At 53.0% G+C, this 25,195-nt stretch overlaps 1 protein-coding gene across 4 annotated transcripts in view; it reads left to right on the forward strand.

Annotated features, from left to right (window-relative positions):
- Positions 1-25,195, forward strand: part of OSBP2 (oxysterol binding protein 2) — a 217,920-nt gene that overhangs the window by 187,550 nt on the left and 5,175 nt on the right. For all 4 annotated transcript variants that reach the window (XM_037817126.1, XM_037817127.1, XM_037817129.1 and 1 more), the window contains 9 exons: positions 8,504-8,699; positions 9,816-9,933; positions 15,411-15,468; positions 15,700-15,840; positions 16,383-16,628; positions 19,032-19,152; positions 19,442-19,545; positions 19,618-19,713; positions 19,791-19,975. In XM_037817126.1, coding sequence (XP_037673054.1) covers positions 8,504-8,699; positions 9,816-9,933; positions 15,411-15,468; positions 15,700-15,840; positions 16,383-16,628; positions 19,032-19,152; positions 19,442-19,545; positions 19,618-19,713; positions 19,791-19,975 — 1,265 coding nt within the window. The remainder of the gene's footprint in view (positions 1-8,503; positions 8,700-9,815; positions 9,934-15,410; positions 15,469-15,699; positions 15,841-16,382; positions 16,629-19,031; positions 19,153-19,441; positions 19,546-19,617; positions 19,714-19,790; positions 19,976-25,195) is intronic.

A 25,195-nucleotide genomic window follows, 5' to 3' on the forward strand; every position in this document is an offset into this window, starting at 1 on the left:
ACCAGGGCTGAAGAGACCCTGGTCTCACAGCCCCTCCCCACCTGTAGTCACCCATCACTTCCGGGAAGGCCCCCAATCCCACAGATGCTCCCAGGGCACCGCCTCACAGGCCAACCCCCTGGGGTCAGGCCCCAGAGCCCTTCCTCCCTCCTGAGGCCTGAGTTGGGAGGGGCTTGGGTGGGTGGGCCCTGGTCCATGGGGAGCCGGGACAGGAATATGTGATCAGCAGGTTCACACATGGGAAACTGAGGCAGAGGGGTTGAGGGGCTTGCTCAGGGTCGCAGCTGCTGAGTGGGAAAGCCCAGATGTGAGCCGAGATCTGATTATGGAGCCCACCACAGCCTGCTGCCTCACCACAGAGAAATAAACAATCCCCTCCCTCCAATTGGAGTGGGAGGGTCAGGACGTCCGGCCCAGCCGCCCTGGCCCCGAACCCCGTCTCTGGGTCCATAGCATCACCGGACTCTTCTATTGCGGCATCTTGACCCGTCCTCCCTGCTGTCCAGCACCCTGCAAGGGCAGGGACATGCTTGTCCCCACCGTCCCAGTAGCCCTGCAGCCTCCTCACCTGGCACATTGCCCAGCCCACAGACAACTCAGCAGATAAAGTAGGGAGAGGGCTGTGAAAGAACGCAGGGGCAAGGAATGAATGGCTTAACGTCTGGCAAAGCTCCCTGATGGGTAATTTTGGGGCCCTGATAAAAGCCAGCCCAGCAGTTCCCTGCTTGAATTACTGTTTTGTGTAACTGTGAATTAGCCTGCTGCTTAAGAGAAAACTGGCAGCGCTGTTAAGTGGCGGCAGGGTTTAAAGCGTACCTGGAACTGCAGCACACCTGTGCACCGGTGTCTGAACAGCTCAGCGTGGGGACACATAGCTGCGCACTCACCCCTTCCGGGACACACCTGCCATCGTGGCAGTGGGTGGCCCACTGAGTCCTGGGTAGAGGCCGATGGAGTTAATGTCGCATAGCAAGTTTCCGCAAAGTGAAAATAATAAGCTCCAGATTTATTCTTCCTTTCCTATAAATTTCTCTTGGTCCTAAAACAAAGCGCCCTTGTTGAAGGTCAGGCTTCTGGGTGGCGATGTTGTGAGAAGGGCAGTCGGCACAGGTTTCCCTCCCCTTACTTCATTCACCGCTCACACCAGCCATGTGAGGCCGGTGGCATTACAGTGTCGTCATTGTCATCCGGAGGCCCAGAGCTGTCATTTTGCCTGAGGATGGCAGGCCTGGCTGTTGCATGAGCATGTGGGGTTGTAGCCGTCAGTCCCTGGGTTGTCACCCCCACCGGGTCACACACAGGGTCTCTGCTCTCCTTTGGTGGCCGCAGCTCCCCAGCCTGGCCTTGAACGCTACATTTTGACCTCACAGCCCCTGCCCTTGGTATTTCTGGGTCATTCTGGCAGTGAGCTGCTGCAGGGCTGTGTGAGACTTGCACCCCCACCCCCCACCCAAGCTCCCTGCTCTCACCTGTGGCAGCAGGTCCTCTCTGCAGGTGGGGGGCTGCTCCCCTGGGTTCCCCCTGCAGGCCGTGCAGGTGGGCACCATGGCAGAGCAGACTGCTCCCCACATGGCCCCCCAAGCCTGAGCCACGGAGAGACCCCTTGCAGTTGGTGATGCGTGCCACCTCCTCCCCACCCCCATCGGGGCCCAGGACCCAGCCACCACCACCCCCAACCACGTGACCGTACGTGGGGTCAACCCAAGTCACCTCCAACAAGCCCTTGCGGACAGGGCCGAGCCAGTGCAGGGGTAGCCTCTGCAATGCAGGAGGCCCCCCCTCCCTCACCCCCGAGGCCCTGTGCCAGGCGCTGGGGACATCCTGGTGGAACCTGCCTCCTCCTGGGGTTTTATAAATGAGATGTCAGTGGTGAAAAACCACACAGGAAACCACATGGGCGGGGTGGGGTAGGTGGGAGGCCCCGCCAGCCTGTCGCAGTGCGAGGAGGGGTGTTCCGGAGTGGGGAGGAGAGCCGTGGGAGGCCAGGTGTGTGCCCAGTGGAGTGAGAGCTGGGGAGCCGTGGGAGGGGAGCCCAGTCCCAGGGGCCCGGCCTGTGCGATGCCGAGAGCGCTGCCTTCCACTGCAAAGGGGCAAGGAGGGACTCATCGAACCCGCAAAAGGGTCTGACGTGCATTCTAGCAAGATCCCTCGCTGCTTGGAGGGTGGGTGAGGCTGGGGCAGGCATGGGGAGACCCTGAGGAGCCCTGTCGGTGCCTAAGTAAGGGGTGGAGCTGGAGCTGGCGAGGCAGACCTGTTGGGAGGTGGTGTGGCAGATCTGCTGTGTACGGGGAGCAGGGGGGAGGATCGGGCCACCCAGAGGGGCACCCAGTGCAGCCCAGCTCCTGAAGAACAGGACTCTTGCTGTCTGATGTCCTCAACCTGCCACGCCCAGTTGCAGACTCCCAGGTCAGTCTTTAGGTTCTGGCAAGATCTTTCCCAGGAACAGGCTTTGTGCAACCAAAGGGGTGGTGAGCAAGCTCCACAGAAGACTGAAGACAGTTGAGGTGCCCTGGAAGCCAGGTGGGGGCCCAGGAAGCAGTGAGGGTGGTGCAGTTACCGCAAGGATCTGGGGCAGCCACGGAAGGGTGTGTCCCGCAGTCAGGCCTTGTCCATGTTGGTTCTAGGGGGTGCTCCAGGCAGGACCTGCAGCAGGGAGGGAGGAGGCATTTTGGGGAGCCCCAGAAGACCAGAGGAGGAATCGGGCCGGCGCAGGCAGGTGCTGGGGCACTTCAGAGAGACCCAGATCAGTAAAGGAGCCGCCTGAAGCTAGGAATGCTCTGTTTGGTTTACAGCCCAGGAGGGCACGTGGGGCTCCTTGGACTGACCCAAGTAGGGCAACTGGCGAGAGGCCCTAGAATTGCCCCCCGCTTCCCCCTGTGCCCGGTTCCTGTCGAGCTGACCGCCGTTCTGTTCTCAGCAGCTTGCTGATTTGGGGCCTGGGGGTGGGAGGGCGAGTGTAAAAATAGATTCCAGAATTGTCTAAAATTGGTTGGCAAACTGGCAGCCATATGGTGCTGGTCCTGTGCCCAAGAGGTAAGCTATTTTGAACGTGGAAAGGGCTATTGTGAAGTTTTAATTGAGTAGCTGCCTCATGGATGCTGTGAGCGAGTCACATCAAGATGCCACGGGAACCCGCGCCTGCCCGCGAGGTTTGGGAAGTAGGGGATGCTCCTGCCTGTGCTGATCAGCCATGCGGCTTAGCAGGTGGCCGTCCCCATCTGGGGAGCTCAGCATGGGCACCCTGCATGGGTGACTTGGCCAGGTCTGTCCCAGGGAGACCCGGGGTGAGCCCAGCACCCCCGTGGCAGCCCAGGGTCCTCACTTTTGGTCTTGGGCACCTGGATGGCTGAGCTTCTCCTGACATGGCAGTTCCCCAGTGTGTCTCTGGTCCTGCCAGGCACCTGGGCTAGCAGGGTTGAGCTGTGTACCTGGGGCAGGTGCACATTCGCCAGCGCTCACCTTGACGTAGGGACACTGAGTCAGCAGCAGTGGCTACAAAGCCTCTCCCTGTGGAGCTGGGGCTGCTGCCTACCCGGCCGGCCAAGTTCCTCTGCTCCATTGTGTCCCCAGCCCCTCACACCCCATCGTCCTGGGGTGGGGGGGTAGAAAAGGGATCCAGAGGATGGGAGGGGGATGGCTGGTCCCCAGGGATGCTGGGGGCCCCCGAGGGCTCTGCTCTTGGAGGCCTTCCTGGCTGGGCCGATGAAGGCCACTGAGGGCAGTTGGTGGCCAGTGCCGGGGGTGAGTCCAGGACCTGTCCCCTCCCACCTCCGGAGCCAGGAGGACCTGGCCTGACCCTCACCACTGCTCCTTCCTTCTTTCACAATGCATGTACTCTGAGCTTCCGTTTCTATTTGTGCAAACTGGGGCAGCCTGTGAGACTGAACCCTGTCCCCATCCATGAGTCTCGAGGAGGCCCCCGTCTGGCCCTTCCATTCTCCCATGAGGGCACCAAGACCCCTGGAGGTCACTGGTGGGACACAGACGTTGGACTCAGGCTGACAGCTGGGCTCCTCCTTCCGCCCATTGCCACCCCTTGTGATTCAGGACATGAGCGTGGGTAGGGGGCTTTGGTTGGGATGAATCTCATGTCCCCCTCAGTGTGGGACACCGCTGCCCTGGTCAGTTACAGAGTCACAGAGCCTTGGGGGAAGCGTGACCTGCTCGGGTCTTGCTCACTTGGCCTGGCCCTCCCTGGCCCCAGAGTCTCCCCCAAGCTGGTCCCTCGGTGGCCCCAGATCTAATCCTGCTTAGTCCCAGGGAGCATAGAACTCAGCAATCCAGGGTGGCGGGGCCAGAACAGGGCCTGGGCAAGGCCAGTGGCAGCAGAGCAGACCCTGGGAGTTGGGGCTGGACGCCAGGTAGGCACATGCAGGGAGCAAGGTGGGGGGATCGGCTCTCAGCAGCCCACGGGTGACCCCTCCCCAGTGACCAGGCAGCTCATCTGCTGTGAATGACCCCCCTCCAGGTTGGTGACAGTGGCAAAGGCCCCGGGGCTGGCCATGCGAGCCCCTCCATATTACAGCCCAGCAGGCTCCTCCCTGCCCAGGGTGACCCTGAACTCAGCCATCTACATTGTGTCCAGCCTGGCCATATGCAGCCCAAACAAGATGCCAGCTGTCCCCGGGGATTTGACTTCCTGTCTCCTGCAGGGACTGGGAGTTGTGGGTCACACATGGCCAGGTTGTGAGCCAGCAGCCCTGACGTGGGGCAATGTCGTCCCTGGGGTGAAGGGTGCTGGGAGGCAGACATAACCTGAGGCCAGGGCAGGGTCCTGTTGCTTGGATAGGTTATTGCCCTCATCCTGTTGTGAGTCCCCCCAGGAGCCCAGACCCACCCAGGAAGGCCACAGGGACCCCCATGCCGCCCCTGGTCTCAAGGGACCCCCAGACAGCCATAAAGATCCCACACCAGGTGTGTGGGGGGGCAGGTCCATGCAGGCAGGTGCACGGGGAGCTGACCCCAGCCCGAACTGAGCACATCCCTCATCCTCGGGCAGCCTCTTTTCATTTCCTCCTCTGTCAGGCCAGTGCTTGTAAGAATGCCCCAAGCACTCCTGACCCACAGGGGGTGCCTGGCCTGAGGGAGGGGCAGGCATCGGAAGGAGCAGGTGGGTTTGGGATCAAGACAGGGAAGAGCAGAAAGCCACTATACCTGGTGGGCTGCAAGTGAAGGGTGGGGAGGGAAGGAGTCAGTACATGAGGCTGGGGAGGATTTGGGGCCAGGTCTATGAGGGACCGTCAGCCATCCTCATCTGTAGGAAACACAACAAACACCCCATTTCCCCTTGGAAGAGAAAATGGTAATTTCTGAAGTATTTAGAGCCTACAAACATGGAGGGGTAGAAGGGAGGAAGCCTAATTTATCTTCACTCTATGATCATCTTTCCTTCTTTGCTTTGGCTGCTAGGAAGCCCAGAGGTCTTATAGGGCTGTCTGGCATGGATTTGTGGGAATTATTACCACAGTACTTGGCTAGTATTTTATATGGTTGTTTGTGTGTCTTTTATACGGCTTATTTTAGATGACATGACTTATATGAAAGCAAAGCACTGTCTATATTAAAACACACACAGGTGCTCATGGGGCTCTGTGGAGAGTATTGGTGGGGAGTGAAGGCAGCCATAATGGGGCAGAGGCCAGGTGCTTTGTGTGGCTGCTGGGCCAGCCTGCTGTGGGGACAAGCAACATGTGCCACCAGGCAGGGACTCACAGACCCGAAGGAACCTGGAACACTACGAAGCATCCGTCATCTCTCTCACCTGCAGCGGGGCCCCGCGCACGGCACTTCCCTCATCTCTGCACCCTCGTGGCTCCACTCCCAGGCGGCCGGCAAGGGATGCTGCCTGGTGTGGAGGTGGCCTGGCTCTGTGCAGGGACCCTTACTGGCCTGGCCAGTCCCTTTTCCCGAGCCCCAGTCTCAATACAGGCTTCCCTAAAGCAGACGGAGAGCCGAGACTAACTTGCCCAGCCTTGGGACAGAGCTTAGGACTGTGGGGAAACAAGGGGACATGGGGACATAGGACTCGTGGGAGCAGCCTGGGGACAAGAGGGGTTCCAGGCTCTGGGTTAAGGTCCTGGGATGAAGATCTGGCTCTGGCATCCACTGACTGTGTGACTTTGGAATCCCGGTTTTCCCATCTGTAGAATGGGCTAGGGGTCTCTACCCCCACTCCCCAGCAACCCCCATCTCACAGAGTTCCTGTAAGGGTTTAGGACATTCCTGAGGCCCCCAGAGGGACACTCTGCCCTCACCACTGGTGCAGAACCAGCAAAGAGACACTTTCTAGGGGTAGCTGTCAGGACCCCCACCCAGAGGCCTGCAGCAGGGAGGGAAGAGCAGGGCTGGGGCGAGGCAGGGAGGCCACTGCAGGACCAGGGAGGACTCGGCCCCGGCTCTAGTCACAGGCCAAGAAGCAGGTCTCCAGGGCCCACCCCAGGCCCATCAGGGGCCATCCAGTAGCATGGCAGCCAGTGGCTGCCCATCCACTCTCGCTGGTGGCCCTCACAGGCACATAGTTCATCAACTCCAAAGAGCCCTGACAGCCTCGCCTGTCTTTGGATCCCTGTTAAGCACATAAGGAGATTTCTTTTCTTCCCGGTGACCATCTGTCTCCGCCCACCCCACCCCAACCTGTTAGTGTAAATCCCTGCCCCTTTGGCAGAAGGGGGTAACGGTGGCTTAGATGTGGCCAGGCGGGGCCCCGGACCCTGAACCAGAGGCTGAGCCTGCTCCCGAAAGGCTGCACCCATGCAGAGAGCTGCCGGGGTCTGAGCCTCAGTGTCCTTGTCTGTCAAATGGAGCAATGCCCCTTCTCCAAGGGTAGAGGATTTTGCTGGTGAGTTAGGGTGGGAGCCCAAGGCACAAGGTCTGTGGGAGAGCATTGCCCCGTCTTGCAGAGGGTCCCAGGCTCCAGAGCAGTGGCTTGTGCAGGAACCCAGGTCTTCGGGCTCTGCCCACCCACCCTTTCCCACAACTCCATCTTCAGGCAATGTCATGTCTCATCTCCAGGACTCATCTTCAGAATGGGGGCACCCTTGCCCTGCCCACGTGGCCTGGGTGTGGGAGGGTGAGCTGTGATGATGGAGGAAAGCAGCTGGCAGCTGGTTTGTTGCACAGTGGAGTGCCTGGGGCTGAGGGAGCAGGCTGGTGACCTTTCCCCCAAGCTTGGGTCTCCCCACTTGGGTGGCAGAGCAGCGAATAACCCCCTTCTGCTCCCCTGAAGAGCCCAAGGGTTCCACGCCTCTTTTCAGTCCCTCCGCCATGCAGTCCCAGCCCTCTGAGAGGCTGTTCACTCATTCAGCAAGCATTCTGGAACACCTACAGTTTCAGGGATTCAGTAAGATGAAAAGAAACCAGGCACAGACTCATGAACCAAGCCATGGAGACAAGTGTCTGAGCGGGCCTGGTGGAGGCTTCCCCAGGGAGCAGATCTGAGGAGGAACAGGAATTAGTGAGGAAGGCATGAGCTGAGCACGGGAGGCCGTGCAGCGGTGGGTGGTGGCCCTGAGGGAGGAAGTGTGCCCAGTGCCCCCTCACCAGGCACCTGGCGCTTTGTACCATCTTCACCACTGCTGCTCCCCATGACCCTTCCGACAGGTGCTGCCTGGTCCTGTCTCACGGAGGAGGGACCCTGTGTCTGCCCCTCTCCAGGAAAGCAAGTGATGGGTGAGACCAGGAGCAGTCAGTGGGCTGGGGGGCAATTGGGGTGGGAAGGGAGGGTGGGGAGACAGCCAGCAACCAGTGATGCAGGCAAGGGCTGGGATCAAGTCACTTCCTACAGGAACAACTAAGCACAAAATGGCCAAGCCCTGCTTCGTAGGAGTGTGCTAGCACCACCTTCAGTCCTGGGAAGCTGAAAGGAATCTGGGTGTCATAGTAGGCCACAAGCTTGAAGGGGAGAGCCCTAAAAGCAGTTATATGATACAGGCTATGAGATAACTTGGTGGAACGTTCCAGTTTCAGTTCCTCAGCTGGGTAATAAGCAGGATGGGTTTTCCTTCCTTCTGTGCCAAAGGCAGAGACTGGCCTGAGTTGCTACGGGTGCTTTGGGTTCCAGGGTCAGAGGGGGGGTGGTGACAGAGCCTCAGGCATAGCACACAGCAAGGATGGGGCAGCTGAGGGTGCTGGGGCAGCCCCAGCATTAAACCCCTGGAGCCCCCAGCCATGAAGAATCACACCCAGCAGTGCTCCAGCTCCAGGGGTTGCTGCTGGGGAGGCAGCAGGTGGACTGTGACACCCCAGGTTTGATGACCGCCTCCCCCCAAACAGTGCACTGACAGTGGAAAGCCAGCCAGGGTGGATGCAGTTTCCTGGGCTGGCTCTGAGAAAGCAGGGTTCCCCCGGGGCCCACGGGGGCCAAAGCCGGGGCAGAGCAATGAATGAATGGAGTTGTGATTCCCGGAAAAAAGGAGGGGGTTCGAACTCACTGCCGCTGGGCAGGCCGGGGGCCTGCAGGGCCAGCGCCAGGCACCCACCCCTCCCTGCCTCCCTCTGCCCCCAGGCCTGCAGGGACTTCCTGGAACTAGCAGAGGTACACAGCCGGAAATGGCAGCGGGCGCTGCAGTATGAGCAGGAGCAGCGCATCCACCTGGAGGAAACCATCGAGCAGCTGGCCAAGCAGCACAACAGCCTTGAGCGGGCCTTCCGCAGCAGCGTCCCGGGCCGGGCCACCAACCCCTCCAAGAGCTTCAGCGAGGGTGAGTGGGGCTGCTCCGCCTCTGAACCCCTCGGCACTCAGCACCCCCTCTGCTCTCACCGTCTCTGCTGTGATCCCCACTCCCCATCCCAGATCCTTCCTGCTTAACTTGCCCATATTTGGGCTGCTCAAGGCTGCCTCTGGCCTGACCCCCACGGCTCTGTACTTCCCATGCCCCACCCCCGACCCCACAACAGACCCCAGCCTCCCTGCATCTAGGTTCAAATCCCCAAAGGAAAGGTGTTTCAGTTTGTTAATGCTGCCAGAATGCAAAATACCAGAAATGGATTGGCTTTTATAAAGGGGGTTTATTTTGTTACAAAATTACAGTCTTAAGGCCATAAAGTGTCCAAGGTAAGGCATCAACAAAGGGTACCTTTACTGGAGAAAAGGCATTGGCATCCAGAAAACCTCTGTTAGCTGGGACGGCACGTGGCTGGTGTCTGCTTTTTCCCAGGTTGTGTTTCAAAATTGCGATTTCCAAAATGTCAGCATCAGCTTTCAATCGCTGACTTCAAAATGTTTTGCTTGGCTGCAGCAGCACTGAGCTCCTTCTGTCTGAGCTCTTATAGGGCTCAGGTAAACTAATCAAGACCCACGATGAATGGGTGAGGCCACACCTCCATGGAACTAATCTAATCAGAGTTATCACCTACAGTTGGGTGGGTCACATCTCCATGGAAACAGCCTAATCCAAAGATTCCAACCCAATCAACACTAATACATCTGCCCCCAGAAGATTGCATCAAAGAACATGGTGTTTGGGGGGACATAATACATCCAAATCCACACAAAAGGTTAGGTGAGCCCTGCTGTCCCAGGTGCCAGGAGGATCCCACCTTCTGGGGCCGTGAGTCACATGTCCCCTGGGCCCGGCAGCTTCGTCCGAAAGGGAGGCCACACACTGCCCCACCTGTTCACGCACTCGATCCATCAAGGGAGGCTCCCAGGGAAGGCTCAGAGCCGGGGCGGCCACAGCCAGGGTTAATCAAGAGCAAGTCACTGAAGTGGGACAGCGGTGGTGGGGGGGAGCCCCAGTGGTTCTAGACGGTCCTCAGGCAGGACTTAAACTTAGTTTGAAGTTGTAAACTAAGGCAGAGGGTCTGCTCGTGTCCAGGAAGCCTCTTGACTCCCAAAGGAGAGGACAGTGAGGAAGATGAAGATACCGAGTACTTTGATGCCATGGAAGACGCCACATCTTTCATCACTGTGATCACCGAGCCCAAGGAGGACAGGTGGGCCTCCCCCGAGCTGGCCGCCAGCCACAGGGCAACCCTCTCCCCAGGCCCGGCCTTTCCTTCCTCGTTCCTCCCGTCCTCCATCTATTCCTCTTCTTCCTTTGTTTCTTAACAATTTTTATTATTGGATTTTACCAAATCTTTTCTTCAACTATTGAGATAATCATGTGTTTTCCTCTTTTCATCTGTTAAAGACATTTTGTGCCATAATAAAAGATTTTCTGATTTGTTCCATCCTTACATTATGGAGATCAAACCCTAATTGTATAAACCTCATGGTATATGAGGTAGTTTTTTGGTTTTTTGTTTTTAATTAGAGCAGTTGATGGGTTAATGGAAAGATCATGCAGGAAGTACAGAATTCCCACATACTTCTTCCCACTGACTCAGTTTTCCCTGTAATTAACATTAGTGGTACTTTTGTTACCACTGATGAAACACCATTATTATTATAATTATGCTGTTAACTTTAGCCCAGTGTTTACATTAGGTTCACCCTTGGTGTTATATAGTTCTGTGGGTTTTTGTGTATCTGTGTGTAGAAACTTATCTACTACCTAAAATTTCCCTTTTTTATGTCTTTTCATATATATATGCATATATATAGCAATTCAGTGGTATTAATTACTTTCACAAAGTCGTGCCTCCAACACCATCATCCATTGCCGAAACTTTTCTTCACCCCAAACAGGAACTCTGTATCAATTTAACATTAACTCCTCATTCCCCTCCCCAACCCAGCCCCTGGTAACCTGTATTTTAGTTTCCAACTAGAATCTGCATATTTTGCTTAATTCACGTAAGGGAGATCATACAGTATTTGATCTTTTATGGCCAGCTTATTTCCCTCAATATGATGTCTTCAAGGTTCATCCATGTTGTCTCATGCATCAGAACTTCTTTCCTTTTTACGGCCAAATGATATTCCACTGTATGGATACACCACATTTTATTTATCCATTCATCTGTTGATGGGTACTTGGGTTGTTTCTAGCTTTTGGCAATTGGAAAAATACTATGAACAAGTCCCTGCTTTCAGTTCTGTTGACTATATACCTAGCAGTGGGATTGCTGGGATATATGGTAGTTCTATACTTAACTTTCTGAGGAACTGCCAGACTTTTCCGCAGTGGCTGCACCATTTTATATTCCCACCAACAGTGTACGAGAGCGTTCCTATTTCTCCACATCCTTGCCAACCCTGTTATTTTCCGTTTTTTTTAATAGTAGCTATTCTATTGGGTGTGAAATGTTATCTCATTGCGGTTTTGATTTGTACTTCCCTGATGACTAATGACGTTGAGCATCTTTTCATGTCCTTCTTGGCCATTCATAGTATTTTCACAAGTCTTTTGCTCATTTTTTGGTTGGATTGTTTGTCTTTTTGTTGTTGAGTTGTAGGAGTTCTTTATATATTCTGGATATTAAATGCTTATCAGATATATGGTTTCCAAATATTTTTCCCGTCCTTTAGACCATCTTTTTTTTTAAATAATTCAGTCTTATTGAGATATAGTCATATACTATGCAGTCATACAAAGCATACAATCAGTTGTTCACAGTACCATTATGTAGTTGTGTGTTCATCACAAAATTAATTTTTGAACATTTTCATTACCACACACACAAAAGTAATAAGAATAAAAATTAAAGTGAAAAAGAACAATTAAAGTAAAAAAGAACACTCGGTGCTTTTTTTTTTTTTACCCCCTTTTTTCTACTTATCCATCCATACACTGAACAAAGGGGAGTGTGATCCACATGGCTTTCCCAATCACATTGTCACCCCTCATAAGCTACATTGTTATACAATCATCTTCAAGATTGAAGGGTTCTGGGTTGTAATTTGATAGTTTCTTGTATTTACTGCTAGCTATTCCAAGTCATTAGAACCTAAAAAGGGTTATCTATATTGTGCATAAGAGGGCCCACCAGAGTGACCTCTCGGCTCCTTTTGGAATCTCTCAGCCACTGAAACTTATTTCATTTCATTTCACATCCCCCTTTTGGTCAAGAAGATGTTCTCCATCCCACAATACCGGGTCTAGATTCCTCCATGTTGCCAGGGGATTTACCCTCCTGGGTGTCAGATCCCACGTAGGGGGAGGGCAGTGATTTCACCTGCCAAGTTGGCTTAGCTAGAGAGAGAGGGCCACATCTGAGCAACAAAGAGGCGTTCAGGAGGAGACACTTAGGCACAATTATAAGCAGGCATAGCCTCTCCTTTGTAGTAACAGTATTCCCAAGGGCAAGTCCCGTGATTGAGGGCTCAGCCCATCAAACCACCAGTCCCCAATTAGACTGTCTTTTACTTTTGTAATAAAGTCCTTTGAAGCACAGTTTTTAATTTTGATGAAGTCCCATTTATCTTATATTTAGGACTTTGATCCATTTTGAGTTAATTTTTGTACATGGTGTGAGGTAGGGATCCATCTTCATTCTTTTGCATATGGACATCCATTTCTCCCAGTACCATTTGTTGAAGGGACTATGCTTTCTCCATTGAGTAGACTTCGCACGCTCATCAAAAATCAGTTGGCCACAGGTGTGACTGTTTATTTCTAAACTCTCAGTTTGAATCCATTGGTCTATGGGTCTGGTACCGTGCTGTTTTGATTACTGAAGCTTTGTAATAAGTTTTAGTATCAGGAAGTATGATTCCTCCACTTTGTTCTTCTTTTTCAAGATTGTTTGGCTATCCCTAACCCTACCATATGAATTTGCTGATTGGCTTTTCCATTTCTGCAAAGAAGGCTGTTAGAATTTTGATTGGGATTATGTTGAATCTGTAAATCTCTTTGGGTAGAATTACCTGCCACTTTTAAGCTGCGTTTTCTTGATTTGACACTCACCCTGTTACTGCAACTCTGTTTTCTGGAGATCTGAAGAAGATGGCTCTGCCAGTTTTTGCTGGTTGTTCAAAGATTCTGTGGGAGTTCACAACCCTGAAGTGTCCTACACTGCCATCTTGGCCAACCAGAAGTCCCATCTATTCTTCCTATTACCAGCGATAAACTTAGGGCTTTCCTTCTTTTGAATCTTGCTCCAGATGGTATTTTTGCTTAGATTGGTTCTGTTCGTCCTTAAATCGACAATGACTAGATAAGGTTTATATCATGATTTTGCTTTAAAATGGAGATGGAGAATGCGGCATTGGCTGGATCCAGTTCCAGCGAGGGTCAAGGTGGGGAGCTGGAACCCAAAGGCTTGTGTCCAGACGGCCGGGGCTCACTCAGTTTCCCCCAGAGCTGCACACGGTCCCAGGTCCCAGTTGCTCCCTCCACCAAGACAACATTTGAAAAAAGACAAGAGACACAGGGAATTTCTGTTTTGACATTCACACATTTCTATTCCCCAGGCTTTGCTTCTTTTACCCTGAATAGGATGTTTCTAAATACTTATTCAAATGTACAGCAGTAACTGGACTGCTTGCTAGCAATGGTCTTGATGCTGTCAGACCCTCAGGGCCCACAGACTATGCCCGTGGACGTGGTCCATGCAGCCAGGCTGTGGTCAGAGCAGAGCATGAGGGGCCTTGAACGTAAAGTTAATATAATTAGGAGTTCAATCCTCACTAGGACACTAGAAACTTTTTTTCTTATAAAAAAAGATCCTAACAATAAACGGTATATTTGTTTCCTAGGGCTGCCCTTACAAAGTACCAAAAACTAGGTGGCTTAAAAAAAACAGAAATTTATTCTCACAGAGTTTCAGGGACCAGAAATCCAAAACCCAAATTGTCAGCAGGGCCAATCTCCCTCTGAAGCCTGCAGGGGAAGATCCTTCCTTGTCTAGCTTCTGACGATTTGCCAGCAATCTTCCACAGTCCTTGGCTTGCAGCTGCAGTACTTTGATCTCTGGCTCACTTGTCCCATGGCTGCCTTCTCTCCCCTGTATACCTGTATAACCTCTGCAGTGACCTGATTTCCAAATAAGGTCACATTCACAAGTACTAGTGGTTAGGACTTCAACTCACCTTTTTTGGGGGGACACAACTCATCTTGGGGACACAGAGGTGGCTGATGGCTCTTCCGATATCTGAGGCCCCTGCCAAGGCCTGGGGGAGGTGACGGAGCTGATCGCAGCCTCTGGTACCCACTGCCACGCTCGCTTGTGGGGCACGAGAGTCACCGAACTTCCTGGCTCCCACTCGGGCAGGGCACCCCCATGGCAGGGATGAGGAAGTGCCGGTTCCCAGTGGCCAGGTGAGCAGCCAGAGCCTCCGGCTGGGCGGTTGTGAGCCTGGCCTCACACCCTCGTCTGTTCCCCTGCCCACTATACTCTGCACACCTTCCATGGCCTCCCCGAAGCACCAGGGGGTCATGGCAGTCCCAGCCAAGGGGTGTGGAGGCTTCTGAAGATCACTCTCTCCTTGTTTTCTGGGCACTGTGGACCTACTTCCTGTGCTGGTTTCTTCCAGGGGAGAGAGAGTTTGGATTTCTCTTACCTCTCAGAGAGTTGCCAGTCACATCAGCAGTGTATTTCCAGCTCAGAATCATTTTACATTTTCCAATAACATTTTAAATTGCTTATATTGCTCTCAAAGTTAGCACGGCTTGGCTGTTCTGAATCTCCTTCCACTTTATCCCAAGAAGGTCCCACTCGGGCTCCTCCCACCCCCAACCCCAGCTCCCTTCTGCCCCAGGAACCCCTTGGGCCAGGGCTCAGCCCCCTTGTCCCCCAGTGGCACCAAGCCAACACCTGAACCTGCCCCTGCCAGAGCCCCCCAGCCCCTCTGCTCCTCTCTGACAAGATGCTGCCACACGGGAGGCAGGCAGGTCCCAGACAAGCCTGTCTGTCCTGCCCTGAGCCCTTCTGTGCTGTCCCATCTGCAGCATCCTTCCCCCATTCCCTGTAATGACCTTGGTGAGTCTTCCTGTCCACTGACTGACCAGTGCCCATTTCCTGGCCCAGCCAGCCCCTCATCGGGGTTCCCACAGAGCCAAGGGGTCCCCACTGGTCCAGCTAACCAATCCTCCCCAAGGATTCACCAGACATGGGGATGCTTCGACCCCCATCCTTTGACCCCCATGCCCTTAAGTGGTCCCTGTCTCTAGCGGGGAGACAGCGACCAGCAGCAAGGATACGGGGGGGTCTGTTCTGAAAGTAGCGGGCTCTAGGAGTTTCTCCTAAAACAGAGCCCACCCCTGACCTCATCTGGGGCCTGAGCCAGCCGGTCCCAGGAGGAGGCTGTGGGCAGGACCCCAGATGAGGGCTTTGCAGAGTAGCTGCAGCCACAGGGTGTCTGTAGGTAGGGGCAGGGGGTCTCTCCAAATCACTGCCCTGGGTCACTTCGCTCCCATCTTGAGAGTCTCAGAGGCTGTGGGGGCCTCAGGGTTAAGTCTCCACTCGAGAAGCAGCTATGAGGCCGGCTCCCTCTGGGATCCCATGAGAAGTCCAGAAAGAAGGTGGGACGGGTCCCGAGGAGACCTCAGGCTCTGTAAGTCATTTGTCCCCCTTTGTGTTTCCTGCAGAAAAGCCGAGGGTGGGAGTGGGGCATGTCCTGTGGACGACTGGTCCGTGGCCGACAGTGTAAGTACAGGTGGGGCCGGCTGGGGAGAGAGATGAGGAGGCCGTTGGGTCTGCTCTGCCTCCCCCTTGGCGGGTGCGGGCAGAGCCAGCCCGCCCCCCACCCCACAGTGGGCCCAGCAGCTGGGTCTGCCCTGGTCCTCGGCCTGGGCTGGGGCAGAGGGGAGGGTGGGTGGCCTGGAGGCCAAGGGGTGCCCTGACCCCTGCTGACAGCCACGCCCCACTCCTCTGCAGGTGCTGGACAGTGCCTCGCCCGGGCGCCCCTCCAAGGTGAAGAGGAGGATGCGCATCCCCGACAAGCCCAACTACAGCCTTAACCTCTGGAGCATCATGAAGAACTGCATCGGTCGGGAGCTCTCTAAGATCCCCATGCCGGTGGGTGGCCTTGGGAGCCCCGGGGAATGCGTCCCTGAGCGCAGATGAGGGGTACGAGCAGCCCTGGGTGCCGCTTTCTTGGTGGTACCCAAGGAGGGTGTAACTGGTTATTTAATTGTGTCCATCGGCATTGCCCAGATGCCCCCATGGAGCCAGCGTTGCTTGGAGGGGAGAGACCAGGAAGGGGCCCTGTATGGATCAAACAGTTGGGGAGCCCCAGCGGCCTCTGGACCTGATGGGTCTCCCAGTGTCCCGGCTGTCCTGACTTTGTAAACTGAGGGGACACTAAGGCAGGAAGGGGCAGGAGGTGAAGGGGCACAAGCAGGGGGGTGGGGTGCAGGTGTAGACAGAGTGGTCCGAGGAAGGTGGCTGAGCAGAGACCCCCTGAACCTGAGTAAAGCACCGGTGCTGGGGGGCGCCCCAGGCCTGGGCTGAGAGCCACAGTCTTAGTTGATCCTGCAGCGGGCGGCCCCAGCCTGGGGTTGGGGTGGAGGGTCGCAGGAGGGCGCCACTCAGGCCCTGACCGCCCAGCCACCCCGCAGGTGAACTTCAACGAGCCCCTGTCCATGCTCCAGCGGCTGACGGAGGACCTGGAGTACCACCACCTGCTGGACAAGGCCGTGCACTGCGCCAGCTCGGTGGAGCAGATGTGCCTGGTGGCCGCCTTCTCCGTGTCCTCCTACTCCACCACCGTGCACCGCATCGCCAAGCCCTTCAACCCCATGCTGGGGGAGACCTTCGAGCTGGACCGCCTCGATGAAATGGGCCTGCGTTCCCTCTGTGAGCAGGTGAGGCCCGAGCTCGGCCACCAAGCTGGCGCTGGGCAGACTCCGCTCCTGCTTGGGCCAAGCTGCCCCCTCAAGGCTCGGAGGGCAGAGCCAGATGGGAGGGATGCAGCCTTGGACCTTGACCATTGCCTGGATGGGACCAGCAAGCTGGGTGGGGTACAGGAACCTGCTACCCCGCAGGTGGGAGGACAGCTCAGAGATGGAATCGGGCCTGACACCCGGGAATGGGGAGGACCCCTCTCCCAGCCAGGGAACCACAGAGCACAGGGACAGGGAGCCTGGGTGGGCTGGAGCAGAGTCACCACTGAGCTGCAAGGTGGCAGGAGGCGCCCACGCCAGGCGGATGGGGCCGGCCCCTGCCCAGGTCCCCTGTGGAGGGAGGCCTGGGGGTGTGAGGCACTCCAGAGCCTAGGGTCTTGCCTGGGAAATGGGGTGAGCTCTCCTCCATCCTCTCCACCCCTTCCCCACAGAGACCTTTGCCCCATGGGGCAGAGCCACAAGCCCCCACCCCCACCCCAGGCTGGCACAGCTCGCTGCAGACTCAGCTAAGACTGTGGCTCCCGGCCCAGGCCTGGGGCGCCCCCCGGCACCAGTGCTTTTCTCAGGTTCAGGGGCAACTCTGCTCAGCCGGACCCTTCACAGTCAACTTCCTCAGACCACCCTGTCTATACCTGCACCCCAGCCCCCCACTCGTGCCCCTTCAAGCCTCGGCAGTGGCACCAGCCTTGTCAAAAAGAGGAGATTCTGTTGGTGCCCCTCACCAGGCCAGGCCACGCCACCACCGAGCACCTGCTGTGTGGGCTCTGCTCACAGGGCAGCTTCCTATTTTAATAGGTGCGCTCTGGCTGCTGAGTGGGCCCAGCCGCCCAGTGGGAGCCCCCAGGCAGGCGGGTGTCAGGGCGCAGGTGTGCTTTGAGGTAGAACCGGCAGGTTTGCCGATGCTTTGGATGTGGGGTGAGAAAGGGGGGGGCTGCTCAGGATGACCCAGGGTTCTCGGCCTGACCACTGAGTAAATGTATTTATTCATTCAACAGTGAGTGGTCGGCGAGTTTATCCCATGAGCTAAGTGCCGCCACGGGCCAGGGGCTGTGCGGGCATTGAGGGCAGGGCTGGGAGGGACAGGTGTGGTTCCTGCTCTGTGGAGTCCCCGTTCCAGTGAGGTGGGGGGGGCAGGAAGGGAAAAGGGGGGGACAAGGAGCAGTTTGGCTGATCATGGGGGAAGAAAGAAGGAGAAGGGGCCTCAGGGAGCTGGGTAGGGCCAACCCTGGCAGCCCCGGGGCCTCTGGCTTCCCTGCCTGGGGACAGTCTGCGGGGTGGGGTGGGGGTGTCGGGGAGGCATATGGCACCAGCTGGTTTTTGTTGTACCAAGATCCCTCGGCTGCGATGGGGAGAGCTGAAAGCTTTTGCACTGACCCACTGGGGCCTGGCCTGAGGCAGGGGTCTGGGGTGGGGTTGGGGTAGAGGCGGATTTTGGATGCCATCTGTAGGAAGAGCAGACAGAATTTATTAAGGGATCAGATGCAGAACGTGAGAAAGAAAGCAGGGCCAGGGACGGCTCCCAAGCGTTAGACAATAGGGCTGTTGAAGGCGGCGTGGAGGCCGCAGGAACTTGGGGCCACCCTGGGAGGTCATGGCCCTGAGTTTGCTGTAAGTGGCTGACGGGCACAGGGACAGCTCACCGTGTAACAGGAGTGGGCCAGCTCTTCCCAGGTAGGAGGCAAGTGGGGGTGGCTCTTACGGAGACGGGGAGGGGCTGCGCCTTGACCCCGTTCGGTTTGAGCCTGCGTGGAGGTGTTGGGTCAGAGCTGGGCAGTGCAGTGGCAGCGTTCAGGGCGAGGCCAGAGCTGGGCCCGGGAGCCTACTTAGAGGCGTGGGAATGAGATGGATGGGGGGCCCTGAGATCCGCAGTGGAAGGAGCTGTGGAGATGAGGAAGAGCTAACAGTGGGGAGTGAGATGGGGCTGCAGTGAGGCAGGGGAGCGCCAGGCGTCAGGGGCCTGGAGGTGGGAGGGGGTGAGGGCGGGCGTGCACCCTGGAACCAGGCTGGCATGCAGGGAGGCCAGATGCTGCCCCTGGGGGTCTCAGTTGAAGTGACTTCACCGGTTAAGGCCTCCTGGGTGGAACACAGTGTGGCAGATGGACCCATGGTGAAGATTAAACCAGAAAATGGGCCTGGGCAGGGACCCGGGCTGGCCCATCTCCCACAGCTGTGCTCCACTGGGCGCTGCCCTTCGTGGGGTCTGCTGAGGGTCCCACCCACGGTCTCTGGGCCCCGGAGCAGCTGCCCAGGTCGGCCCCACAGTCACAGAACAGCACAAGCAGGGACAGGGCATGCTGCCCACCGGGCTGGGGGAGGCTTGCAGCCATGTCCAGCAGGTGCTCACACCTTCGGGTCTGGCCTCAGGTGAGCCACCACCCTCCCTCGGCTGCGCACCATGTGTTCTCCAAGCACGGCTGGAGCCTCTGGCAGGAGATCACCATCTCCAGCAAGTTCCGGGGCAAATACCTCTCCATCATGCCGCTAGGTGAGCTGGGCCCGTGCGCTCCCAAGGTTCACAGGGAGGATTCTGCCAGCCGACCAGCCGGCTTGGGGCTCTCCGGGACAACATTAGGTTATCTGCAGATCTGCTCCTCTCTCCCCGTCGCCAGGCTCCCTGGCACCTCCCTGGCCCCTGTGCACCCCTCCCCATCCTCCCCCCACCATGCCTAGTCTGCACAGATGTGCTTCTGGTTCTCAAGTGTGCCCCTCCAAGGCAGGCTAGTGGGGCTCCCACACTGGGGGCCGTGACCTCTGATCCTCTATCCGGCCTCCAGGTGCCATCCACTTGGAATTCCAGACCAGTGGGAACCACTACGTGTGGAGGAAGAGCACCTCAACCGTGCACAACATCATCGTGGGCAAGCTCTGGATCGACCAGGTCCGGGGGGCACCCTGGGGAGGGGGCGTCTGGCCTGCGGCTCAGCCGCTGACCACCGCCCTCTCTCACCAGACAGGGGACATCGAGATTGTGAACCATAAAACCAAGGACCGGTGCCAGCTGAAGTTCTTGCCCTACAGCTACTTCTCCAAAGAGGCAGCACGGAGGGTAAGGAGGACTCACCTCAGGGAGCCTGGGGGGGCCCGGAGCGGGCGTGTGCCCACACTGAACTGCCACGTCCCCAGGTGACGGGAGTGGTGAGCGACAGCCAGGGCAAGGCCCACTATGTGCTGTCAGGCTCGTGGGACGAGCAGATGGAGTGCTCCAAGATCGTCCACAGCAGCCCCAGCAGCCCCAGCTCCGACGGAAAGCCGAAGACCGTGTACCAGACCCTGCCGGCCAAGCTGCTATGGAAGAAGTACCCGCTGCCGTGAGTAGGGGGCTGCCAGGGCCTCTTCGCCTGCTGTGGGGCTGGGGGCAGAGAAGAGCAGGCGGGTGAAGAGAGGGAGGGTGAGCAGTAGAGAGACTCAGCTAGGCAGGAAGAGAGCAACGGGCCCCGGAGGAGGACGCAGGGCTCCGTCCACTGCTGGGCAGGGGCAGAGGACGAGCCAAAGCTCAGTGCCCACACACAACCAAGATCCTGGCATGGAAGACAAGACGGTCAGCAAGAAATAAAGCACACCGTCAGGTAACAGTAAGAGACTCGAAACAGGGTGGGAGGACACAGTCCCTGCATGGCTAAAAGAAGTGAAAGCCAAACTTAAAATAACTCCGGGAAACAGACAAGTGAGAGCTGCTGTTTTAAGCCATCAAGCCTGTGGTGATTTGTACAGCAGCCCTCAGAATCTAGGAAGTCGCACTGCAGATTCAAAGGGAGAGAAATTCTAGAAAGGGAAAGTAAAATAACTGAAATTGAGAACTCTGGTAAAAGGTTTAATAGATTGAACGTAACTGAAGAGGAAATCTATCAGCTGAATACAAGTCAGATGAAAGTATCAAAAAAATAAATAAAAATAAAAATGAAGCCTAAGAGAGGAAGCCACAGTGAGAAGGTCCCTGTGTGCAAAATCCCACCCCAGACCTCCACAATCAGATCTGCACGTTGATAGATCCCCAAGGGATTCGTGTGCACTTCAAGGTTTGAGACTAAGGTATAGAGTTCCAGAGGGAAAGAGAGACCCTATCTGAAGAGAAAGTAGCAGAAAAGTTCCACACCTACATCTATACAGTGAAAATGTTGAAATTAAATCAAACAGAAAATATTAGATTTTTAAAGGACGTCACGTTCAAAGGATGTCAGCAGTAATGGAAGTTTGTAGACAGTCAAACGATCTCTTCCATGTGCTGAAAGACTCACTGCCAGCATGGAATTACACGCCCAGCAGGAACAGTTTTAAGCTGACATACAGGCATATTCACATCTTCAGATAAACACCGAGTTTGCCACCCCAGATGGAAGATCTGAGACGTATGAATGAATGAAGAACAAAAACTATGTGGAGCTAAATGAACACTGAATAAACCAGAACAATAACGTCTTATGGGGTTTAAAGTATGACCACACTATCCTTTAAGTCAGAAGAGGGATAAATAGAGGGAAATTGCTATGAGGTCCTACCCAGCAGGAGAGTCAATTAACTTTAGACTGTATGGGGTATGAATATTGTATTTTTTAGGGTAACCACTTGTTCCAGACTGCTAATGCTGCTGTTATGCAAAATACCAGAAATGGACTGGCTTTTATAAAGGGAGTTTTTTTGGTTACTAAGTTATAGCCCTAAGGTGTCCAAACCAAGGCACAAACATGAGTATACCTTGACTGGAGAAAGGCCGCTGGCGTCTGGAAAACCTCGGTTAGCTGGGAAGACGTGGCTGGTGTCCGCTTGCTCCCAGGTTGCGTTTCAAAATGGCATTCTCCAAAATGTCAGTGTCAGCTTTCAACAGCCGTTTTCAAAATGTCTCTCTAAGCTGCAGATGCTCTGAGGTCCTTCTGTTTGTGAGCTCTTATAGGGCTCCAGTAAACTAATCAAGACCCACGTTGAATGGGCGGGGCCATACTTCCATGGAAATTATCTAATCAAAGGTATTACCCACAGCTGGGTGGGTCACATCTCCATGGAAACAGCCTAATGCAAAGATTCCAACCCAATCAACACTAACACGTCTGCCCCCACAAGATTGCATTAAAGAACATGGCATTTTGGGGGACATAATACATCCAAACTGGCACACCACTAAATTAATCATTTCATTGAGAATCCCAGAAGGAAAGCAAAAAAGAAAGAAATATGGATAGGAGAAAAAAAATTGTTAAAGGAATAATGGAGATAAATTTCCCAAAATAAAAACAGAAGAGATGAAAGACTGAATTGAAAGGGCCCATGGAGTGCCAGTCAAGAGATAAAGAAAATCTTACACCTAGATACACTGTGGTAAAAATTATGATCAAAGAGAAAATTCTAATATCTTTCAGACAGAAAAAGTGGCGGAGTACTGTCAAGGATGAAGAATCAGATTGATGTTAGATCTTTTTACAACAGCCAACATTGTAGTGATATTTTCAAAGCAGTGAAGGAAAGGAAATTAGGAATCAGAATTTTCTATTCCCTTCTAGCTATCATTCAAATATAAAGACATGATAAAAAAATATCCTTAGCCATACAGCCTCAGAAGGTTTGCCACCCAAAAATCCACAATGAAAATTGTATTGGACATAGTACTTTAAAAAGAGAAGGAAAAAATCCAAGAGTTACTACAGTGGACACATGAAGTTAAAATGTATTGTTTATTTTTTAAACAATTACAAAGACCAAAAAAAAAAGGAGTAAATATGACCATAATAATCCAGAATTAAAAAACTAGAAAATGTTTAACATGGTAGAGTTTGGAGGGATGGAGGACACCAACAGATATGAAGGAATGCTAAATTCTTGCCTTATTAGAGAGAAGAGATGGATATCAGATTTCAAGAATAGTAAGAAAAGATTAAAAAGAAAAATTAAGACAAAGAAAAATCATAAATTAAAATAGTAGAAAGAGGTTCAAGCATATCAATGACTACAATAAATGTAAATAGATGAAACTCACTAGTAAAAAACCAAAATATCAACTCATTGGATTTTTAATAATCCAGATACATGTTCTTTCTAAGAGATACTCCAAACCAAAAGATGTGCAAAGGATGAAAGTAAAATATCGACATATCATGAAAATACTAAACAAAAAGCTGTGATACCTATATTATTATCAGGTAATACAGACATTAGGACAAAAGCATTATTAGAGATTGGAGAAAGTTGCTACATAATGATAAAAAGTTGAGTTCATCAAGAAGATAAACTAGTTTCAAACATTATGCATGTAAAAAAGCCTCAAAAATATAACTGCAGGTATTGATAGTAAAGGGAGAAAGTGATAAATCCATGACCACAGTGGAAGACTGGGTGATTTCAGCACACCCCCCTCACTGGTTGACAGGCCAAAGGGGGGAAAATAAACAGCAAGTATATGAAGGAACGCAAAACAAAATAAGATATAAACTTCTGCATGCAACAATCAGAGAACATACTTTTTTCTCAAATGTACATGGAATATATGCAAAATTTGATCATGTACTAACCCCTAAAGAAAGCCTCAAGAAATGAAAAAGGATATCATACAAGCCATGATCTGTGATGAGAATTAATTTAAAAGATAAGAACAAAATGACAAAAAAATCCCCACATATTTGGAAAAGACTTTAAGTTGCTAAGTCACTCATGGGTAAAATGAGAAATCAGAATAGAAATCTAAAAGTACCTGGAACTGAACTGAATTATAATGAAACGATATCAAAACTGGCTGAATGTAACAAGGCAGTAAGTGCTTCAAAGGAAATGTATAACCTTAAATAGGTATATAAGCTCATTAATTTTGAGGCTCTTCTAAATTGCCACTCCAAGAAATTAGAGAAGGTGCAATATATTCCCAACGAGAGAAGAAAACATACTTTAAAAATAAAAGCAGAAATCAATAAAACATAAAATAAATTCATCAAAGCCAAAATTTGGCCCTTAAAAAAATGGCAAAATAGAAAAACCACTGGCAAGACTGATCGAGAGAGATGACAGAAATAAATCTTATTAATGAAAAGGGATTCATAATGACATGTAAAGTATGAAAAGTTGATCAGGGAATTCTGTCAGCAAACATATGCTTAAAAACTTTTACAGTTCCCATGAGGCGGCGGACCCTTCGGCCGAGGGACGTACGCGGCCTGGCGGCGCCGCGGCAGCTCGGGGCTTTCCCACGCTGCTGGCCCGCGCGGGTCGCGCCTCCCGCCGGGTCCCGCACCTACTTCCGCCGCCGCCGCACCCGGGAGCTGAGACGCAACCTCCCAGGCGCCCAGTAGCATCTGTAGGACCAGCGGCGTGAGGCGGCGCGTGGTCGGAGCCACCCGGCCCGTTGTGCGCCGGGCAGACCGGCCGAGCTCCCTCCCGCGCACTCCGGGAGGGTCCGGGCCCTGCCTAGACGGCGAATCCGCTGCACACGCGGACTGGACCGGAGCCCGCCGCCAGGTGGAGCCGGGCTTGCGTCGTGGCTCCAAGCAGCTGGGCATCCCCACTACTAACTTTTCTAAACAAGTAGTTATCTTCCAGCTGTCTATCCACTGGCATTTATTATGGTTGTGCCAGTGCTGGAAGTGGACATGGCCATAAGACGGTGGTGAGCAAGGATGGAACCCATACTAAAAGAATAGGAAAAAGTCCATGGAAACTCATATTATGCATGCGTTACTTCAAAGAGGACTTATATGGGGAAATCGTGGATGTGGCCATCGTTGGCTACCTCAGACGAGAAAAGAAGTTTGATTCTTTAAAGTCACTGTTTCAGCAACTCATGGCAATATTGAGGAAGCTAAAAAATGACTAGAATTACCAAAATATTTGAAACTTAAAGAAGGCAATTTCTTCCAGGTTCCTAAAAGCAAAATAATGAATGGCCACTGCTGAAAAATCATCTTATTTATTCATTCACTGTTTTCTAGTATTTCACTGCTCATAACTGCACAGTCTCATGTTGGCTGCATTTTAAAAACCAATGATTTTTTCCTATAGCCATGAATTAGTTTAAACAGTACAATGTAATTACTATATTTATGCTTCAACTGTTATTTTAAAGCCCGTCATGCCACAGTACTTAAAAGTTTCATTTAAAAAATCAAGACTTTTTTTTATGTTATATGTTTATTAAAAACTTTCAAAGCTTTCTAAAATGGAAATGGAAATAAAATGTATATAAGTGTGGGTGAAAAGCATAGCACTAATTTGAGATGAAACGTGATTCTCATGGTAAAATACCAATATGTATGTATGTACTTGAATGTGGCATGTGCTGCGAAACAAAGAAGTAGAAGTAAATGCATTAAACAGAGGTTTGGTAGTCTATTATAAACCTAAGAGAAAAAATCCAGACTTTGTATTTTTTATAACTGTGCATTTATTTTTTTATTAATATATTTTATTATAGACATGAAGACATGAAATTTCATTTGTCATTTCCTTCATGAGGTGAAATCATTGTAGTCTGTTCCATTTTTACATAGACCTGCCTCAATTCTAAATAGTCTTGACTTCTTCCTTCCACTATTTTTTTTTGTTTGTATTTTAAG

Source organism: Choloepus didactylus, chromosome 23 (assembly GCF_015220235.1).
Source record: "Choloepus didactylus isolate mChoDid1 chromosome 23, mChoDid1.pri, whole genome shotgun sequence".
Lineage (NCBI taxonomy): Eukaryota > Metazoa > Chordata > Mammalia > Pilosa > Megalonychidae > Choloepus > Choloepus didactylus.